Here is a 21,297-nt window from a genome sequence, read left to right as displayed (position 1 = left end):
TACAATTAGTACACATAATAGATAAGATACATAAATGTTAGTAAGGCGAAATGAAAAGATTTTTTTTTCTTAGTACGTATAATTGACAATAAGTCTGTAATAAATAAATAGATATAAGAAGAAAATTAATAATAATTGACTCCTATTTTTTAATAATCGTTACTATGTAACAGTATATACCTACCTACCTACTTAACTGGGGTGTTCACTACAACCTAATAACACCTTTAACCATTTTGAAAAAGAAATGCAGAAAATTTAATAGAACTAGAATTTTGAAAAAAAAATGTCTAAAGATTCATCTAAGGCTAGCTCAATGCTTGAATCAGTTTTATACACAACGCTTCGTACAAAATATGCACACTCGTAATATTTCAGAAATATCGCGAAGATGCAGAGCTCGATCAGTGCAATGAAATATGCGTCGATGCGCCACTAACTAGCTCGAAAAAGCAGAAGTTTTGCGCCGCTGTGCCATTTCCCGCGTAGTGATAAACATTCGCAAGCAGCATCCTAAGGGATTTTTGGCTCTCGTTGCTACTTAGGAAGTTCTGATGAATAATTCAGCACACAACTATTAGAAATACTGTCGTATCGTGTTGTTTTAAGAGCTTTAAAGAGTATGGACGCGGAAACACATGAGCAAAATCTGTGAATCTAAAATATGTAGCCTGGAAACGTGTTCGGACTACTTTACATAGCAAAAAAACCACTTGCGAAAAGTTTAACGTTTTTTTTTTATAAAACTGAAGGAGCAAACGAGCATGCAGTCTACCTAATGATAAATGGCTACTGCCGGCCATGGACAGTTGGGACAAGAGTCCAACCAAAGGACGACCATTGGTGAATTACGATCCTTAAGGAATACTCTTAAGTTATTCAAAGCAGAACACAGCCGAAAAAACAACTGAAAATGGTGTGGCTGTGGTGGTTTCGGAGTCGAACCACAAAAAGTTCTACCTTCTCCAAAAGCTAAATGCAATACATTTTTGGATACCTTAAGCATCATAATGTAAGCGTGTAAAAATTTAAATACATAAGTAAAATGTAATTGCATGTGAACAATGTATGTAGCTTCTTTGTATCGGAATAAAATGATATTGTGTGAACCACATTATAAACTATTCACAATGCAGTAATGTTATTATCCTTTAGCTATGCAACATTTGCTTACGCTATTTGTAGATACACTTGGAACTTTGGAGGTCTATATGCGCTTATTCAACAAAATTTGCGTCATACTTATTTTTATGTGAAATATTATCTTAATATATTACAGCAAATAACAATTTTCTTTAAAAAAAATAATATACTTAACTAAATTTTTACAGAAGCTTACTACAATAAACAACGATTCTGAATAATTACTATAATAATAATTTATTTACCTTTTACATACATAATATCTTTTGGGAACTACAAATGATTTATTCCTTACAATAAAGCGATTTAACAGTGATTTACGGTTAAATAAGTTAATATGTGTATTCGATCACGTAGCTAGTAACATTAACAGTGATATATATGGATCCTTGTGTCCAGAACACGAAATAGTACAGATTAATGATCAATCAACAAGGCCGGTCGATCACGCCAGCCTTAAATTGTGCGTAGCGGCGTGCGCACGCGCCCAATATAATGTGCACTGCTGCGCGCGGCGCGTGTCACTGCACGAAACAATTATGCACGGACATCAATATGAACTTTAACCTTACCAGTGAAATTATGGACAAAGTGCGTGAATTAAAATCGATTGAAAAATCATTTTTATTATAGAACATTTTACAACAATACTCACTGTTACAATACTAATCATAAAGTTCTTGTGTTGCATATTTGTATAAGTGGAGAATATTGGAGTTCCTTTAAAGGATTTTTTATCATGAAGGTAAGTTATGATGTTTTTATGATTTTGGTAATTTATGTCCATATTCTAAGTTGTCTGTGATTATAAATAAGGACGCTTTAATTGTATTTTTATGTAATTAATTATATGTATTAAAAACGATACGAGTAGCTCAGTTTGAATTCCAATATCTAAATTTAACGGTACAATATTCGAATACCAAGTTCGTACATAGGTATTATTAATTATCACTTACTTTAACGTACAATACACACGTAAAGTTCAAGTACAGAAAAACATTGCGAAGTAATAAATGCTTAAGAGTTCCCTATACTATTCACAAATGTGTCTGAATGCCTAAAACCCTTTTCAATTCCAAAAAATGCGAGCGATAGTAGTAGGATATCTACTTAGCAAAATTATGTTAAATAGTTACTTAATCACATGAGGTATTTTTATTGTTTCTATAATCATGTGAATTAATTTATTGGAGGCTCAGTCAAGGTTACGTCGACCTTTTTGTCGATGGTCATAATACGCATAAATTTCACATAAAGAGGTGTAACCGATCACCTACCATAAAGTTACGCCTATACTGAGCTAGCTAGACCACAAAATATTTATCGCTAGGCGTAGACAGTCGATTTTCTCTTTTACCTTTCAAGAAGCAAAATAGGCATTCACTACAGACTAGTTTTTATTAATCTTTACCCTAAACCCTAAAATTGTTTTGAAATAGTTTGTACTTATCTGCTGTTATCTGTTGTGTTATATACTCGTAATATACGTGCTGAAGTCCTTATGTTAATAAACAATAGTTTTTCTTGTGCCGTGTGCTACACCATTTATCCCCGTTATATAATACATTTAATTTACTTACTAAAATTTCTTAACGAATTCACTTAGGTGTGTATATCCAGATTGAAATCAAACTCATCTTGTAGGTCTTGAAGTCATGTAATAATATAGTCACATAAACGGTACAGAGTAACGATATAACAATTATACGTAAGTAAGTTCACACTAGTGATTAGAAGTATTATAACTACACAAGTATCTCCGTTATTCGACTGCTCTTGCTGAAGTCTCCGACCAGAATGTCGCTCTCTGTTAATTCGAGCGCCGCCAAGGTGTCGTCCCCACTTCACCTACCCGCATCTGTTTTTAAACTGTAGTATCAAATGAGTCACTTATTACTTTAATGTAACGTTATAAAAATGTGATATCGTTAATATCCAAGCTTCTTATTAACGACGATAACATTCGGCCGTCCTGCTCACACGTTCGTCCTCGATCGTGTATGGTCTGATGCAAGAGCTGCAAAAGAAAACCAGTTGTTTAATGCCTAAGTCCAGAAGAGTTACACATTTTCTTGTAATACCGACTCGCACGTAAGAGGCCCGAACTGTTTATCAAAAACATGGCTTAAACTCTACGCATTTTCTTGCAATACCGACTCGCATGTAAAAAGCCCGAACTGTTGATCCGAACCAAGGCTTAAACTAGGTGATGTTCATATAGAATCACACTAGTTGTGTATTACCTAGGTTATAAATCTGCCCCAACAGTGTTCACCACGGATTTCTGTTGCAGGCATAGTTCATAAGGACTCTTTACATAAATGTCATATGCGCGACAGGTATTGAAGCGAATGCATTAGACCATTGTTAAATAATAAAACACACGGTTTAAACTAGGTGATGTTCATATAGGATCACTCTAGTCATGTATCACCGCAGTTTTTATACCTTGTTTACGATAACATTCGGCCAGTGCTCAACTCAAATTTACTCTAAAAATGCAATATTCACTCAATGTAATACATCCACCCAACATACATACATACATACACCCAACCATATGCATCACCAAGAGACACCCGCGAACATTACACTGCTCGAGGCATCTGCACTAATCCATCTTAACTACAGATAAATAAAAATCAAACTAAAAAAAGTTTCCTACACCTACAGTAATGACAACATCTAGCTGCCCACTTTACTTATGTCTGGATTCTAAGTCCAATAGTTAAATCTCCAACAACTATTGATTCGATAAAGTTACGCATCAGAATAACGACGTTAATCTTATTAGTCCATTTCGGAATGCTCAACAACCTGTTCAATAACTGTTATACTGATAGATAGATAGATCTATAGTTGGCCACTAAATGAATCTGTGCGACTCAAAATACTATTATAAAATTATTTTATTACTACTTAGTACTTCTTTTAATTATTACAATGTTATTTTATACAAATAGTTGCCTTTCCAATGTACGTCTTTTATCAACTGATGAAGCAGTATCAAAATAATAATATATCGTGAATATTTGAAATGAATGATATCAAAGTTAAAGACTAAATAATGGTAAACTAACCATGAATTTCACACAATATAACACGTATAAGTTGTATGAACCCAATTTTTTTACGTTATTTATCACAAATTCAAATTATTTCTTTCAAAGTAGGGCCACATAACCCACTTTTGAAAGTCAGAAAGAAATTTCATTACATTAAATTGAATTTATATTCAGTTATAATAATACATACTATTACATGAATTTCAAAATTTAATTAACAAAGCAAAGGACCCATGCGTTCACGTCAGCGACATACTTGTCAATTGTGTATGGCTTAACTACTTAACTTTTTTTTTTTTTATTTCACCAAAAGTTTTAAATTAAGATTCCCATAAGGAAGTTATAGTTTGGGCTATTTTACTGTAAAAGTTATGCATTATACTAAGGAAGATTTGCTAGACTTTACGCAAACGTCGTTTTTAAAAAAAATCAAATAATGTTATGGAAAGAATAAACACATTAAAATGGTCCGTTAATCTAAACGGAGTTTAAACAGACCTTGTCTTACATTGAGTTCCTCGGAAGCGGATTTTTTTTTCCGTAGGTAGTTATCAAACGGATAGTGTTATTGAATACACACTCGTAAACTACCTACCAAGAAAAATGACTTCAGAAACCGGCCATTATTTAACTATACTTATTTGTGTCTACAACTGATAAAAGATTTTTTTTAAACACGCTTTTATTTTTGCCACGCTTTTATTAACTTGACCTGTATGTATGTAACGGAATATTTGAATTCGATTTTTACCTACTTTGAACGGTCAGATTTATTTAAAAATTTTGAAATACCTATGACATGACATGATTTTAATAATCTTGTCCGATTCTAATTTTGTCTCATCACGATCGTCAGATTTAAAACTATAACTGTTTTACATAACATGTGGCTCCTTATCAATCACAACCTAAAATTTCTATGACCTGAAAAAGGTCTATTAAAGTTGATCATGATTTTATACCAGCCAGCCAAACAAACAGTTAGTCAAACTATCTTATGATACACCTTATTACCGAACAATTCATATTTATTATATATATTTCAAACGCCTCGGCTTCACCTGACTTTTATATAGTTTGTAATAAAAATTATATTAGTGCGTAATATCTATATAGATTATATTAATATAATATGTATCATTTACAACCAACACTCTCAAGGAGATGCTCGATGTTTCTATAGAGAAAACCTAGACATGACGCAATTGTGAACCGTATGAAATTTATATGAAAAGTAAATTATTGTATAAGAAAATCCCATCGAAATGTACCTATGCTTTTATTTGATTACATTATTATTCATTTGGCTATGATATACATATAATAAGAATGAAATCTTCACGTGTTTACATCGAATATATTTGAAAAAGAAAAATTGTCTGTCGGTTTGTATATTTGAAAATGCATTAAAACCAAAACTACGAAGTTGATGTCAAAAGTATACATTTTTTTTAAAAAACATTACATGACCAGGTAATGGACAATTCCAAATTACTAACGTACTCCGTGATCTTGACAGAGGGCATTGTATAATTCAAATTATATTTTGAATCCACATGAACAAAGTCGCAGGCAAGACTCGTTTTAAAAATGCAATTCAAATTATATTTTGAATCCACATGAACAAAGTCGCAGGCAAGACTCGTTTTAAAAATGCAATTCAAATTATATTCTGACTCCACATGAACAAAGTCGCAGGCAAGACTCATTTTAAATATGGTATACAAGAGACTATCTAAATTTATGTAGGCTTCAGTGACCGTTTCTCACTTAATACGTATAATAACTTAATTGCTGTAACTTGTAAATAGAACTAAGCTCAAGTTATAAAAGCATCAATTTATTATTATTATTATTATTATTTTACTTAAAATAATTTATTCTCAATCCCATACAAAGTGGATCCCGTTTATCATTTCGTAAATGGCTCACATAATTAATAATATCGATAGTCTAAGCGTCTCAACGTTTAAGGTACAAACTTCATTTACCAGTATTTGATAGTGCCCAATTTTCAAACCAAAAGGACGTGTAATGTGTCAAATTCAAATTGAAATTTAAAGATTTAAAATTACGAGATGTAAAGAAATATTAATACAAAACGAAACGTTGCATACTAAATTTAAAACAGACATTTAATATTATGTATAAGTGAGTCAGTCTGAAGTAGAATGGGAGATAAGAGAGATATTTTTATATATAATATTCCAAAGACCGCTGCGCATAAGTTTCTCAGTTTTCTTATAGATCATTAACTAATGTGCATTTATACTTTATGGGAGTCAAAACACAGTAGTACACAGTACTGCGTGAATTCGCCTAGAATTGATGGAAATCTAAATTTGGCAACGTACGTATGCTTCTTTCATAACAATTACGTATCAAGTATATGAAATCAAAAGGAAACTTTCATTGATTTATAAAATGAAAATGTGAACAATGTAGATGTGAATGCAAGTTTATTTTTAAATATAGTCAATTAATATCCAAAAAAAAAAACAATAAACCTTAAACTCATTTACCATTTCCCTCCTGGGTACACTCAGCCACTCAATACCGTGGTCGTGATACTTTTTTTTGCAGGCAGTTAAATATGTACCACGTAGATATTATACATTTCTGTACAATTATGAATAATCAAAATTTTGCAACTTAATAAACGTGTCACTTATATCAAGTAGGTATACTGTACTCTGTAACTGCGTTTGTTGCTACCGCATAGTCCCTTCCATACAATAAAAACAAACGCATATACGTAAACCCCGTTTGAAACATTAAAAGTTATCAAAAATAAATTCAAATCTAACCTGTATGCAATTTCTGGCGTACATTAGCCTATATTAACAACCATTAGGTTCCCATATCTATAAAGCCTAACATTTAAGATTAAAGATCCTTAAAATATTTTCATAAGTACGTGTATTTCTATATATTTCAAAGTAGGTGTAACTTTAGAACAATTAGGATTTACTTTTTACACCACAGAATTTAACCAAATGGACAGATTTACCACAAGAACTGCCTTGCAAAATTACTTTTAGACACTTCTTCACAGAAAATGCACTTATTTTGAAGTAAACACCTCAGTTTACAATGTTAACAAGTAATTTGATAAGAGTAAAGTTTTTCAGAGGGTATTAACATTTCATTGAATTACTAGTCTCAATCTATCCATTTTCTTAATTCAAATGAGTTTTCCCTTACATCAACGACATTATCTACCCCCATTTTTACTTATTCTACCAAGATGAATTCACATATGACATAATAATGTTTTAACTCACGGTTTTTATTCCTGTGTCAAGTATGTTCGTACTTACGAATCGCCGTCCATGATTGTGAGCTGGTTCTTGTACACTTCTGATGAAATCAAACTCATCTTGTAGGTCTTGAAGTCATGTAATAATATAGTCACATAAACGGTACAGAGTAACGATATAACAATTATACGTAAGTAAGTTCACACTAGTGATTAGAAGTATTATAACTACACAAGTATCTCCGTTATTCGACTGCTCTTGCTGAAGTCTCCGACCAGAATGTCGCTCTCTGTTAATTCGAGCGCCGCCAAGGTGTCGTCCCCACTTCACCTACCCGCATCTGTTTTTAAACTGTAGTATCAAATGAGTCACTTATTACTTTAATGTAACGTTATAAAAATGTGATATCGTTAATATCCAAGCTTCTTATTAACGACGATAACAAGATGTAGACGATATTTTTACCATTTTTCGTTCCATTTACTTTAAATGATCTACATCTCTCCAACTTCGCTCCTTTCTTGTGTCATGATCACACTATTTCAAAAATACTTAACGGAACCTATAATTTTCTTTACATACTGGTATTAGTTTATGCCCTCGTAAATATGAAGAGATTTTTTTACAATCGCTTTTATAGCTAATTGTTTACATTTCCATGGCGCAGATTAAACATAAATATTTTTTTTATGAGAATAATAAATGAACTTGATAACGTTTTAGTAGACTTATTAAATGATATCTACCTACTTAATGCGAAGACAAGGCGCCTCGGCGGGTTTATAAGTAAGCTCGGAAAATAATATAATTCTTGAAAATAATAGAGTTATTGTAATCGCTAATTTCTTCCCAAAATTTTTGATTTCTAAGTATTTTTAAACTCTAGAGCAATAATAATATAAGTTCTTGCTTTCTACTCAACACTATACGTATGAGGATAACTATGTGAAGGTAGCCATATTGATTTTATATTTTATTCTAAAACCTCACTGACCTGAAATACAGATGACCATACGTTTCAATATCGCTATTGAAATATAGCTACGACTACAGTGTATATTATATTTAATTTGCTGTAGGTAGGTACATACAAAAAGTATTAAATTTATTCGCCCAGGTTGGACAGTAAAGTCACCGAATAATTGTCGGCATGCGAGACATTGGGTTAAGTCCCTCGCAAGGAATGCACCTGAGGCCCTTTTACGTAGGATCCAAGTGGTTATATTCGTTTTTCATTTTACTTTACAAATAACAACAAAATGGGGAATTCTTTTTTGATACCCGAAGACAGTAATAACTTACTATAATATTGTCGACAGTGTACTCCTTTCCTAATATTATTCTAAAAAGTTCACATATACCTAACTCGGCGACTTATCTTTTAATATCATTCTATGTTTAAATCATACACTTTGACACGAAACACTAACGGAAATGAAAACAGATATACCCATCCACTATAAACATTGCATTCGATGCTTTTAAGCTAACAACAACGCCAGTTAATGTGAGAAACATGTTACGATTCGTGTGACGTAACACCCCAACGTATTTACTAAATCAGGTCATTACCATTTTATTAGAATAAAACAATTTTGGTGGCCTTGATTCAACCTTCTGTGTGCGTAGTATTTGATAGTTGCGTGTTACATGTGAAGTTGTAGAGTGGGTAGAGGTCTATAAGTTATAATCAGAGAGTCTCAGAATAATTATTTTAGAGAATGTGATTATAATTGTTGAGTAATAAGCGTTGAGTAATAACACTCAACTTTTGTAGTTACGTGGAAGTAGCGAACATGCAGTCGACCTAATGGTAAGTGGCCACTGCCGCCCACAGACATCTGTAATCAATCCCAGTTGGGATTGAACTCCGTCATGGGCATTGGTACCGCTGAGGACTAACTCCACTGACTCAAAATTTGTGTCCTGATACAAAATGACAAAATTATATGTAGAATATACGTCACCATTTAGTGTCCTAAATACATTTACACGCGTAGATACCTGGTTATTTTATGGTACAAACAAACTGCTTCAAGTTGTTTAGCAAGTATTACCTAAGCACTTAATACTAGTAGGGTACGCAGGATATAAACATTCACACATTGACTAATGCCTAAGACACTTTATCGCATCGACTACATATCTTACTCATTCACTAATAGTATCAACTTACTTCTGTTTGATTAGATTATTAATAGCTCAAACGCTTAATTATAGCACATAAACATAGTCCTTAAAATTAAAATAGCTTTCTGTGATTTCCAAATATCAGATATTAAAATAGAAATCGAAGATCAGAAATATAAATCGTAAGCCTACATCATGTTTATTATTTTTCATTTTATTACATTTTTGGTTATTGGTTTAACTGTATTATTATTGAGTTAAACTGAGTCAATGAAATATCTGACAGCCATGTATGGGAGCGCTGGTTACCGACATTCAATAAGAAGTTTTCGCTGACGTTATTTCACCACACACCGCTGGCTTTATATGGAGTATTTACAATATACCGAGACAATGACTTTTAAATTAAATACCCTTGGGATTGCATTATGCTGTTTACATAGTACTGAGATACAGTTTCGAAACCACTAACCGGCAATGTTTCGCAAGAATTAACCAGTTTCGAGAAACCCTGTACCAGGCCTCGTCCTGACTTTTGACCAGCAAGCAACAATATTAAAAAACTGCAATGGAGTCAAACCTAATATATTATATTCAATTAATATATCATACTCATTACCTAATATTTACATTAGTGAATTCAGTATTCTCTTAGATCTCGCCTGCGGAGAATTTTACAATTTTATCAACATTGCATGCTCTTGACTAAACGAATTTTAGTAACTTTATAATATACTGTATTTCAACTTAACAAATTCATATTTTTTATTATCACTTGCCATTAACGATACACGCAATAATATCGGTGAGGACATTACATGATATTTCCTACAAGCCTGGAGTTTTACCTAATAGGTGCCTTTACCTATTCATAAAGGTGTCTCTACCAATACGCACTTGGTTAACGTCGTGTACTGCAGCCTCAACTCTTTTCATTTTCAGAAAAGTCCCAACAATGTGAATATGGGTTAAAAGTCCACGTCTAAACTACCAGTAATCAAGCGGATAGGTTACATTGTGTAAAGTTTCTAACAATCTGGAGTTTACAACGTGTGATTTCGCTCAACAAAAGCTCACGTTTAGTTACTGGCGACGTGTATACATACGAAAACAATGTTCACGATTAATACTAAACCTAACGAGATACTCGAGATATTCACTCGCTATGCCCTCATTACCGGTCTACAGCGGCCGAGCAATTTCAGGTACCTATTCAAAGTAAATTATTTGTTTTGGACTTTAACACACAATGTAACGTTGCCTGTACACGAACCTGCAAAAATTAGCGTTCATTTTATGATATTTCATTATATGTTCATACTATAATATTTTTTATTTTGTACCAAAATAGTCAGGAATATAAAACCGCAATATCATAGCATTTTTACGCAACAGATTTTCATATTATATCAGAGCCATTGTAAACGTGGTTTAATAATAGGCTTAAAATAATCTGCTTAATGAAAAGCGAACACTCAGGGCAACGCTCGGTCGCAAGGTGCTACAATACCTACTATATGTATTGCGGTGCGATGTCTCGTACAAAAATCTAACACAAATAAAAACGACACAAGAATAATGAAAAACTTTTGATTAAAAAATGTTTTGTTTGAAAAAATTAGAATAAGGCAACATGGAATAAACTAACTAAAGTAGCTATTGCAAACACAATTTGTTATGAATTTCTTTTATTTTATTAGCTTTACCAAAGCTTGACAAACAAAATCTCGTAACGTTTCATAGCCCGGGGCTTATTATATGTATTAATTGTAAAATATAAGTACTGTAACAAAATTGAGATATAACAATTTATTTGCACGATACCAAAACACAAAAGGTTGTTGTTTGCCAGCGCCAAAATAACCACAACCCCATGTATATAAGTATTGGTAAATTGTAAATGTTAAATATTAAATTTGTTTTCTTAAATGAGTGATATATTTGTATATTTTTCTATTACATTAATTCAAATTCAATTTCAAATTCGAATTAGCAAATCAATATGTTCAAAGCATATCAATATTATGTATATTTGAAACATTTAAAATTGTAAAAGTAATGTGTCGTTAAACGATATGAAAATATTCTGCTTTTATATGACGCTAACAGTACATAAATGCTTAATTATTAATTTCAACTTATTTATTACCTACTATTTCACATTTTCATGACGTTACCGGAAATAAATTATTAGAAATAAATCAATAGTTAAATCGTTTGGAATGACCGATATTTTTAAATTGCACCATCTTTAAAAAAGCCAGGCCTCTGAGTTCAAAGATTTCGAAATAATGTTTAATTATATTATACCTTAACATATTCGTTCCGGCCTTCAAATCTATGAGTTTAATTTATCATCCGAAGTGCTTAAAATTGCATAGTCATGATTGTGTCAAATACGGGTCAATATCGTCTTGTCATCATTGTTAATGATTAATGTCCACGAATATAAACAAGGACCAGCATATAATACACGCGCTTTAAACATAGATATGTAGTTAAAAATAATACTCGTAACCCAGTGTAGTTTGCTTTACATGAGTCCTACAAATAAGGTATATTCTAAGTATGTTATGAAGATTGCATACAGCATATGCAAAGGAAACTCAAACTTACTTAAATTTAGTTTATCTATATTGCCAATTGCTCCCAAGTCGTGAATAAGCTTGCATCATAAGTACTTATGCGAGATATACAATATGAAGAAGTAGATTCAAAATATTATAACGTACGCTGCCTACATTTCTTGATACGACTTCAAAATGTTTCTACATATAGATAGTATTTCGTAATATACAACAAATGTTAAAAAAATTAAACACAAATTAACAAGTAATTTTTTTAAGTAACTAATTTAAATACCGCATTAAATATTATCGGCAATGCCGTTATAATATAATAAGCTTATTATAATTACTTTAACATCTTGCGTATTACATTGCATTGCTCCGACAGAGTTGGCCCTCGATTTTTTGTATCATGTTTTATTCATATTAATTAGGAATATATTTCTTTATTAAGAAATCTTGTCAGTGAGTAGGGTCAGATTGCATCAAGTTTGCAATTTGGTTCCTGTTGCTTTACGAATTACCTATATGTAAACAAATATTAAAAAATAATTGTATTGTAAGTTTAACGATCATGATTAATCTCCCAGGTGTAAAAATCGCCATTATAATCAAAAATTGGTCACGCGAAAAGGGAGGTCATGGAAGCACATTACATCGAAATGCACGGTCGTTACCGGTCTATTATCTAATGTTCTGTCGTACACATGATCTTGGGTTGATTGTTGGAACAAATTGCATAGTTCCGTTTTAATAATGAGAGTTCCACGAGAGATCCACGGAAACAAAAATGTTTATTGAAAACTTTATAACACATTTTAAAAAATTACGAACTTTACGAGGAAGGTTTGAAGCTTCTTTTAAAATATACTCAAAGCGCAGTGGCTCTCTATGAGATAGCTTATGCCACTGATGAATTAGCTCTTTTCGTCTTGCTAATAACTGATCTCAATCCTATAGTCGGTAAACGTAGTAATTAAATCATTAGTAGGTACTTTTTAAATTGTTCCTGTAGTTCCGGGACCAGAATAGGGCTATGGTATCCCCTGCCTGTCGTAAGAGGCGACTAAAAGGGGCTTCCAAGATTGCAGGCGGCAAGAGTGGGAGCTCGAACCGCCAGGTCAACGACCACGGGAAGGAAGGCGATATGTGTGGTCGCATACCGTCGTATACACAAAACGGTGTGGTGATTCAATCTCACCTGGGCGGAGTCCGACGGGGCAGTGCGCTGAGAGGACTCCGGTTGCGTTCCTTTTAGTGCGGTAAAAATTCTACATAACCCCATGTCGCTCCCACGGCACCGGGTACCTATTAAAGGGTTTTCCCTCTAAAAGAAAAAAGGTACTTTTTAAATTAGCTTAATAATTATATAAGTACAAACTCTACCTACCTTAACACTTATTACACTATACAATTATACCTCCTCTCTTACAATTAAAATTATACTCTTTTTACATTTTATATGTACCTACAGATCCTTCGCGATACAATCATACATGCTACCATAGATAGTCGCCTAGGGCAAAATGCCTACGCTTACAACATTTGTAAGGAGGCCGGTACATGATGCGATTGACTGATTAGACCCAACCCGCGTCGAGTAGCCATCTGTATTCTTGTGATATACATGTCGAGTAAAATACCGGATGACAAAGCCGACCTTGGAATATCTCAGCTACAAGCCTAACCGACACGATAAGTCTATACTTTACATACCATTTTGTTTATAGTAACTACTTACTCGATCTGAACTTTTATGGATATTTCCTCATTTTATAAAAAACTAAGTGTACTCACCTTATAACTAGTGTGTGATAAGATTTTTTATTAGTTATTGGTTTAGTATTTTCTAAATATAAAAATGTGAACCACTTGTATTAAGAGGTATTCATGACTTATTTGTAGGATAGATAAGGTAGAAAAGCACATGGCTTTAATAATACTTACTGACGTGATAGAATACTGGTGCTTCTGCTCTAGACGCATTGCCACTAAACACAGGGACCATGCAGTCAAAAATTCAGATGCCGTTCACGCTCCTTTACTTATTCTAATTAACACTTCGACAACTTTTTGAAATTTAAACATTAAAATAAGAAATAAGCGGCACCCTAGAATAAAATTACCTACCTTCTGTTATATACACAAAGCAAGCTAGTAGTTCAAGAGAATTTAAACGCTTTTTGCTCAACACTTCATTACTAAAAATATCTTGACCATTCATCCACCTTTTAACCTCCTGTCTACTAGCGATAATCCAGTGAATAAACCCACCAGAATCCGATCCCGAAATAAGCCCAAATAGACAGACGAACGCTCTGTAGCGACTATCTTTTATTATCTTAAGATCTTAACAAAAACCTATTTAACACGCTTTTATTAGCTTGGGTTGTATGTTTGTATGTTTGTATGTATGTATGTACGTAACAGTAACGGAATCTTTGAACCCGATTTCTATCCACTTTGAACGTTCAGTTTAATTCGAAATTTTGAAAAATTATCAAAAACCGGTGCTTTTCGAAAATTGATAAGTGGAACACTCCACGCTTTTTTCACAATTATACAATTTACTGTTCCTTAATTGATTCCTAGATTGAAAATTATATTCTACTTTTTAGTTGATTTTATCATAAAAGCGTGTTTTTTACTTTTTTGAACTTTATTTATTTTAGTATTATCTACTGCATACACATATTTAAAGAGTACCCACTGAATAGATATGTTTATAGACAGTAAAATAGATCTTATTAATTTATTGTTAATAAGTAATAAGTATAATCTTGTTTCAGGAATGAGAAACAGAAAAAAACATAATGAGGGGAATATTATTTCCTTTAATATTTTTAACTGTCTCGGTCACAGCTCACAAAAGTTCGAATTTATTTGATTTCTGGACAGATTTGTTTCGTCCGCTACCGCGGAATCCGGAGGAAGGATTCTTAAAAGATTACACGCCTCAGAATCATGAAGAATTTGATTTTGTTGTAGTCGGAGCTGGTTCTGCTGGAAGCGTGGTCGCAAATAGATTATCAGAAATACCTCAGTGGAAGGTGTTACTAATAGAAGCTGGGGGAAATGAAAATTTTTTTTCAGACATTCCAATATTCGCCCCTTTCCTGTCACTGACTCCAATGAACTGGGGATACCAATCGGAGCCAGAAACAAAGGCGTGTAGGGGCTTAAGAGGAAATGTTTGTTTTTTACCACGAGGCAAAGTTCTTGGCGGTAGCAGTGTTTTGAATTTTTTAATCTATCAAAGAGGTCACCCGGAAGATTACAATGATTGGGCTCGAATGGGCAACGTTGGCTGGAGTTATGATGAAGTGCTACCATATTTCAAAAAGTCAGAAAATATCATGATCGACGAATTGAAAAATTCTAGTTTCCACGGGAAAGGAGGTTATTTAGATATTGATCATTCACCGTTTAAATCACCTCTAGAAAAAGCATTTAAACAAGCGAGTGTAGAACTTGGTTTTGAATGGAACGATCCTAATGGAGAGTCCGTGATCGGTTTTTCTAAGCCTCAAGCGACGATGAGGAAAGGGAGAAGATGCAGTACTTCTAAAGCTTTTTTGGAACCCGTGCGGTTTAGAAAAAACTTAAAAGTTTCAAAGTATTCTACTGTAACAAAAATTTTGATAGATCCAAATACTAAAACAGCGTACGGTGTAGAGTTCACAAAAGGAAACCAAAGGTAAGACACAGAATATTTTCCGTAACCGAATTGCGACGTGATATTTATGATTCTCATAAATCCTCTTGATATTCAAAACCATGACCTTTGCGCAATATACTTTTTGCCTTAAAAATGCTACACTATCCTATTATACAATGCAATTTAAATAAATAACCCGATCTCGAAAAGTTTTATGATCGTTTTTATAAATTAGAGTTTTGCTTTTGTTTGTTTTTAAATGTTTATATTGTATTATAATCAAAATGTAAATGTAAAGGTCAAAGCGGTTAAACACCTTTTTCCTCATGTTGACAACAGAGATGGACTTTTTAATACCTAAGATCTACGTTGATTTACTAAAACCATGACAGTATTTGAGTATTAAGTACAAAGGTATTTCATTCGTTGATCAATTTTAATTTACTTACAGACTACAGGTGTACGCTCGCAACGAGGTGGTTATGTCGGCAGGGACAATAGGTTCTGCTCAGCTGCTGATGCTGTCCGGCGTGGGCCCAGAGTACCACTTGAGAGAAATGGGCATTTCCCCTATAGTCAATCTCCCTGTAGGCTACAATCTTCAAGATCACGTTACGTTTTCTGGCAACGCATTTATTGTTAACCAGTCAAACCTATGCATTAACGACGTAAGGATTTATGAAAACCTTTTACATACTCATATTACCATATTTACATTTGTTTAACTCACTTAAAGTTGAAAGTTTTTAATGATATATAAAGTTATGGTTTATAAAGTTGCCCCAACTATATTGTAGGTACTTTAATTTATTTTAGATAACAGCTGCATCACCAGTTTCGGCGCTGGCTTACCTAGCAGGCACTGGTCCCTTGACCTTACCCGGTGGAGCAGCAGGATTAGCCTTCATGCGAACTAAGTATTCCACAGATCTGGCTGAGGGAAGGCCTGACATGGAACTAGTGATGGGCGCTGGGTCATTAGCTGGAGATTTTTTGGGGATTCTACGGACGTTACTTGGTAAGACAATTTTTAAAATTTTATTGAACTTTATCAGTCTAGTAGGATTTATTTAGAAAATACAGTAGCTCTACACCAAAAAATAACTGCCTGATTATAAACTTACCCGTTATTTGATTTTTTTTTTTTTTTTTTTTTTTATATAATATAAGAGTAGCAGACGAGCATGCAGTCCACCTGATGGTAAGTGGCTACTACCGCCCATGGACATCTGTAATCAACCTCAGATAGGATTAGATATTCCTACCTGAGGTCGGCCACAGATGCGCCGCTACCCCTGAGGACTAAGCTGGAACGCCTCGGAGAAGTCTGTCTCCCTTACCACACCCTTCAAACCGGAACACAGCAGCGCCTAACACTGCTGTTATTAGGTAGAAATAGGTGTAGCGGTGGTGCCGCCGGAGTCGAACCACAAAGGATTCTACCACCTTCAAACTGATCCAACTAAGTCATCAGTAAAATCATACATACTTGTCATGCAGGAGCCCCATCCCTTTTTATAACAATGTAGAATTGCCTATTATTGTCTTAACATCAGATGAATTGCATATCATAAAAGCTTCTTCCACTATAAAAAACAAAGTCGTATAAATTAGAATCTCGTGCATGTCAAAAATAAATCACTACATCTACTCGAATCAAACAAATTAGGTCACACATTTCTAACGGCCTCAGCATATTAGCGACTTTTACCATAGGCGGTCCACGATTTTGCTGATTTTGGAAACAATGCAAGCAACAGGACTCGAATAATAAGATGCAACATTCATACATCCGCTACATTAATGCTGCTGTACTACAGACGATGAAACGCGCGTTTCCGATACCACAACCGACTCAGCTGCTAAAAAACTATAAAGCATCGATGCAATTACACGATCAATCGCGGAATGCTAAAAATAGCTAGTCTGCTAGGGCCGTAATAAAATATTCGCTACAGTTAAATATTCAAGAGCTCTCAGAGTTGTCGAAGTTGTATAAGGAACATTTTTCAGGTGTAACAGACAAGTGGTATTGGCAGGTGTACAGCTCACTCCCGCCGGAAGAACGACAACGGAGCTTCGCAATGAATCCGGTGCTTATAAGACCGAGAAGTGTTGGTAGATTGACGCTGAGGAGTGCTCACTTTGCAGATCCACCTAGAATTCACCCTAACTACTTTGATCATCCAGACGATTTACAAGCTTTAAAGGAAGGGGTTCGAATGGTTAGTCTTTAGTTGTTGTAGGAAACTATAACGAAAGTAGAATTAAAATATATTTGAGCGTTCTATGTACATTGTACATGTCACACAGTAATTTATAGTTTTTCACATTTGTGTGCCCGCAAGCCTTCTGCTGTACGTAATATCACGCATTTGAAAACACGCATGTTACATCATGTCACAATTTGTTACAATTAAAAATTAAAATTTATTATAATGAAATTGTCACATAAAATACTGACCTAATATAATTTGAAAAAATATATCGGTCTATTACTAAAATAATTCAGAGCTACAATTAAGTGATATAAAATTACTTATATCTAATTTAAATTCAAACTTCAAGCAGAAGCTGCATGGAATTATCAAAAATTATTGGGCTGTATACTCGTACAAAACATTAGTGAAGTTCAATCACAAAAAGTTTTGAATACTTACTTACCTAACAAAAGTATACTAAACAATTACAAGTAGCTATAATTATAATGTAAATAGTTATAATTGACAAAACTTTTTTTTATAAACAGGTCCAAAAAGTAATTGGCACGAAGGCATTCCAGCGATTCGGAACGAGATTGCATAACACTCCATTCCCGGGCTGCGAGCATTTAATATTCGATTCCGAAGAGTATTGGGAGTGTGCCATTATGCAAACGTCAATCACTATAGACCACCAGGTAATGTTTGAATTGAATAAGTACTCATTTTTAGTTGAATTTAGTTATTTGAATGACGACCCGCGTGGCGGAGCGGTCACCATACAGGTCTGACGCGCAGAGGGTCCCGGGTTCGATCCCGGGCCAGACAGACATCTAAATGATGAATTTGGACTTCTGTTACTGGATCTGGGTGTTTTTGTATTTGTCTCTGTGTGTGTCCATGGCACCCACGACACAGGGAATCCTAGTGGGGGCTGTGAGTGTAGAAAGCGTGTGAAAGCGTGTGTAGTAGCCAGTCGCTTAAATGTGAAATCTATATGAGTTTACAGCAATAACATTACTGTCCCACTGATGGGATGTGTTTAATTAGAGTAAAACCTAAATAAAATACGGTTAGTTGGGATAAAATCAGAGCTGGTTGGTTTAATTAGTTAGCGCAGTTAATTTACTTACAGCGAAACATCGATGTGAACAAAAACGTTGATCTCGTGTTTTGTAGTGTTTTAAAATAATATGACAAATCATGACATAATACACAGCAATTTAGAACTTAAAGAGATGTTAATCAATTGCGCGCAATTTTCGCATTTACAACCATAATCCACCTTGATTTTTCCATTATTGTTTTTTTTTCATATTTGGAACGTATGCGTGTTCGAATATTCTATAGCCAGTTACTATTTATGACATGCCAGATTAAACATAAAGAAAATGATAAAAAAATCTAAAATAAATCGTAGTGCGTTGTGTCACAACTCACAATAGGTATCCTTTCTAGAGATTTAATATGGTAAAAAGGCCGCATCACCTGGTTTTTCTTTTTATAGGTAGGAACGTGCAAAATGGGACCAGAAGGCGACCCTACAGCAGTGGTGTCTTCTAGGCTCTTAGTACACGGCGTGCAGAAGCTACGTGTAATCGATGCGTCCATTATGCCGAGGATCCCCGCTGCGCACACGCATGCTCCAGTAGTTATGATTGCAGAAAAGGGCGCAGATATAATAAAAGAAGACTGGATTTACAATACAAAAATTAATTCATTGTTCTAAAAAATACGATTAAGAAATTTAGTATAAGTGTGTAAGTCCTATGGACATACTAGTCTAATAATATAAAAAAACCAGACCCAGATAACTTAAATAAATTAAGTTCTCAGGGTGTCTCTCTCAGTTCTCAGTCCAAACCTTACCTACTTTACCTTACCTACTAGAAAATTTTCTAGGCAGAACATTATTATTGTCACATAGAAATAACGTTTTATAACCACTGCCACAATACAAAATATGTGCAATAATAGTATGTTAATGAACTATTTTAAAATATTATTTTGAATTTACCTTTAGGAACTTTATCTACATATTATTTTTAATAATTCGACTAGTCATTGGTATGTGCTCTAATTAAATATAGTGACAAAACTTAATATTGTTTTATTTATATAATGTAGCCACCTTCGATCACTAATAAGAACTAGATACACAATCCCATACAAAAATGAACTTAAAAAGTGGCGTCAAATTGACGCTAAAAACAAAGAAAAAAAAATTGACGACCGGGGTTTGTCACTTGGACAAGGAATTAGTGGAGACGAACTGTCATTACTTTTAATATTTTTATTAGGTCGAAGTAATTAATTTTAATGAACATAATAATAATTTATCAATGAAAGTAAGTAATATGCAGTCACAATTTATTATAATAAAAATATAATAAGTTTAAAATTAAAATATAACCAAATACAAGTAATTTAATTAAAAAATCAACAAGCTGTTTACGCCGTTATCCAACGAAATATATTGCCCACGACTAAATAAATATGTAGTAAACCAACATTTATTTCAATTATTTTTACCTGACTGCCAAGGAAGAGTTATGTTTTTCGCGCGTATCTTGTATGTTTGTCTTTATTTATTTGATCGGATCTAACAAACGGCTGGATGAATGTCGACAATTAAGGTGTCATTATATTCGTCTCAATGACCCGAGTGTCCTTAGATAGGTGTTAGAAAAAAAAATCAAGATGGCGGATTTTTGGCGCGAAATAGTAATATTCCAAAAAAAGTTAACCGAACCTATCGAGTATGATATCAAATGAAAGGAAATTAAACGGAGATTATAAAAACATATAATTTGTATATATATAAAATAGCAAGGTGACTGACTGATTGACTGACTAAATGATTTTTTCATTTTTCAGAAATCAACGTACAGCCAAAACCGCTTAATTTAGAGTTCTGAAATTTTGCACATGGGTTCGCTATATAGCGTAAATAAGTACTAAGGAAGGCCTTTTGGAAATTCTACCCCTAAGAGGGTAAAACAGGGGATGACAGTTTTTTTCAAATCCTTTAATTTTGAAGCAACTACTGTAAAATTTAGTATTTGGCTTTCTGGATAGGAATAAAGACACACCTATTTATCCCTTTCCGAAAAATCAACCCCATAGAGGGCAAAATAAGGGGTTAAAAGTTAATTTGAACAACCGTCAATTTTGACGCAAACACTATGAAATTTTGTATCTGGCTTGTTGGATAAAAATAATGAAATTCTACCCCTAACGATATAAAATAATTACTAGAACTTTGAATTA

At 33.6% G+C, this 21,297-nt stretch overlaps 1 protein-coding gene across 1 annotated transcript; it reads left to right on the top strand.

Annotated features, from left to right (window-relative positions):
- The first annotated feature begins 1,619 nt into the window (after positions 1-1,619).
- Positions 1,620-20,065, top strand: LOC140747592 (glucose dehydrogenase [FAD, quinone]). The gene is made up of 7 exons (XM_073080141.1): positions 1,620-1,888; positions 14,958-15,865; positions 16,278-16,494; positions 16,643-16,844; positions 17,840-18,051; positions 18,576-18,725; positions 19,535-20,065. Exons 2-7 carry the CDS (start codon positions 14,982-14,984, stop codon positions 19,754-19,756), a joined length of 1,887 nt encoding a protein of 628 aa, XP_072936242.1. The 5' UTR covers positions 1,620-1,888; positions 14,958-14,981; the 3' UTR covers positions 19,757-20,065.
- Positions 20,066-21,297: the final 1,232 nt, after the last annotated feature.

The sequence above is a fragment of the Epargyreus clarus genome, unplaced genomic scaffold, assembly GCF_041222505.1.
Source record: "Epargyreus clarus isolate Ecla_fem2 unplaced genomic scaffold, WU_Ecla_fem_2.2 ptg000014l, whole genome shotgun sequence".
Lineage (NCBI taxonomy): Eukaryota > Metazoa > Arthropoda > Insecta > Lepidoptera > Hesperiidae > Epargyreus > Epargyreus clarus.
This window is presented reverse-complemented; position numbering and strand designations above follow the sequence as displayed.

Coding starts and splice junctions, on each gene's coding strand:
- LOC140747592 (XM_073080141.1), top strand. CDS start 14,982: ATGAGGGGAATATTATTTCCTTTAATATTTTTAACTGTCTCGGTCACA. Junction 15,866..16,277: donor TTCACAAAAGGAAACCAAAG/GTAAGACACAGA, acceptor ATTTACTTACAG/ACTACAGGTGTACGCTCGCA. Junction 18,052..18,575: donor TAAAGGAAGGGGTTCGAATG/GTTAGTCTTTAG, acceptor TTTTATAAACAG/GTCCAAAAAGTAATTGGCAC.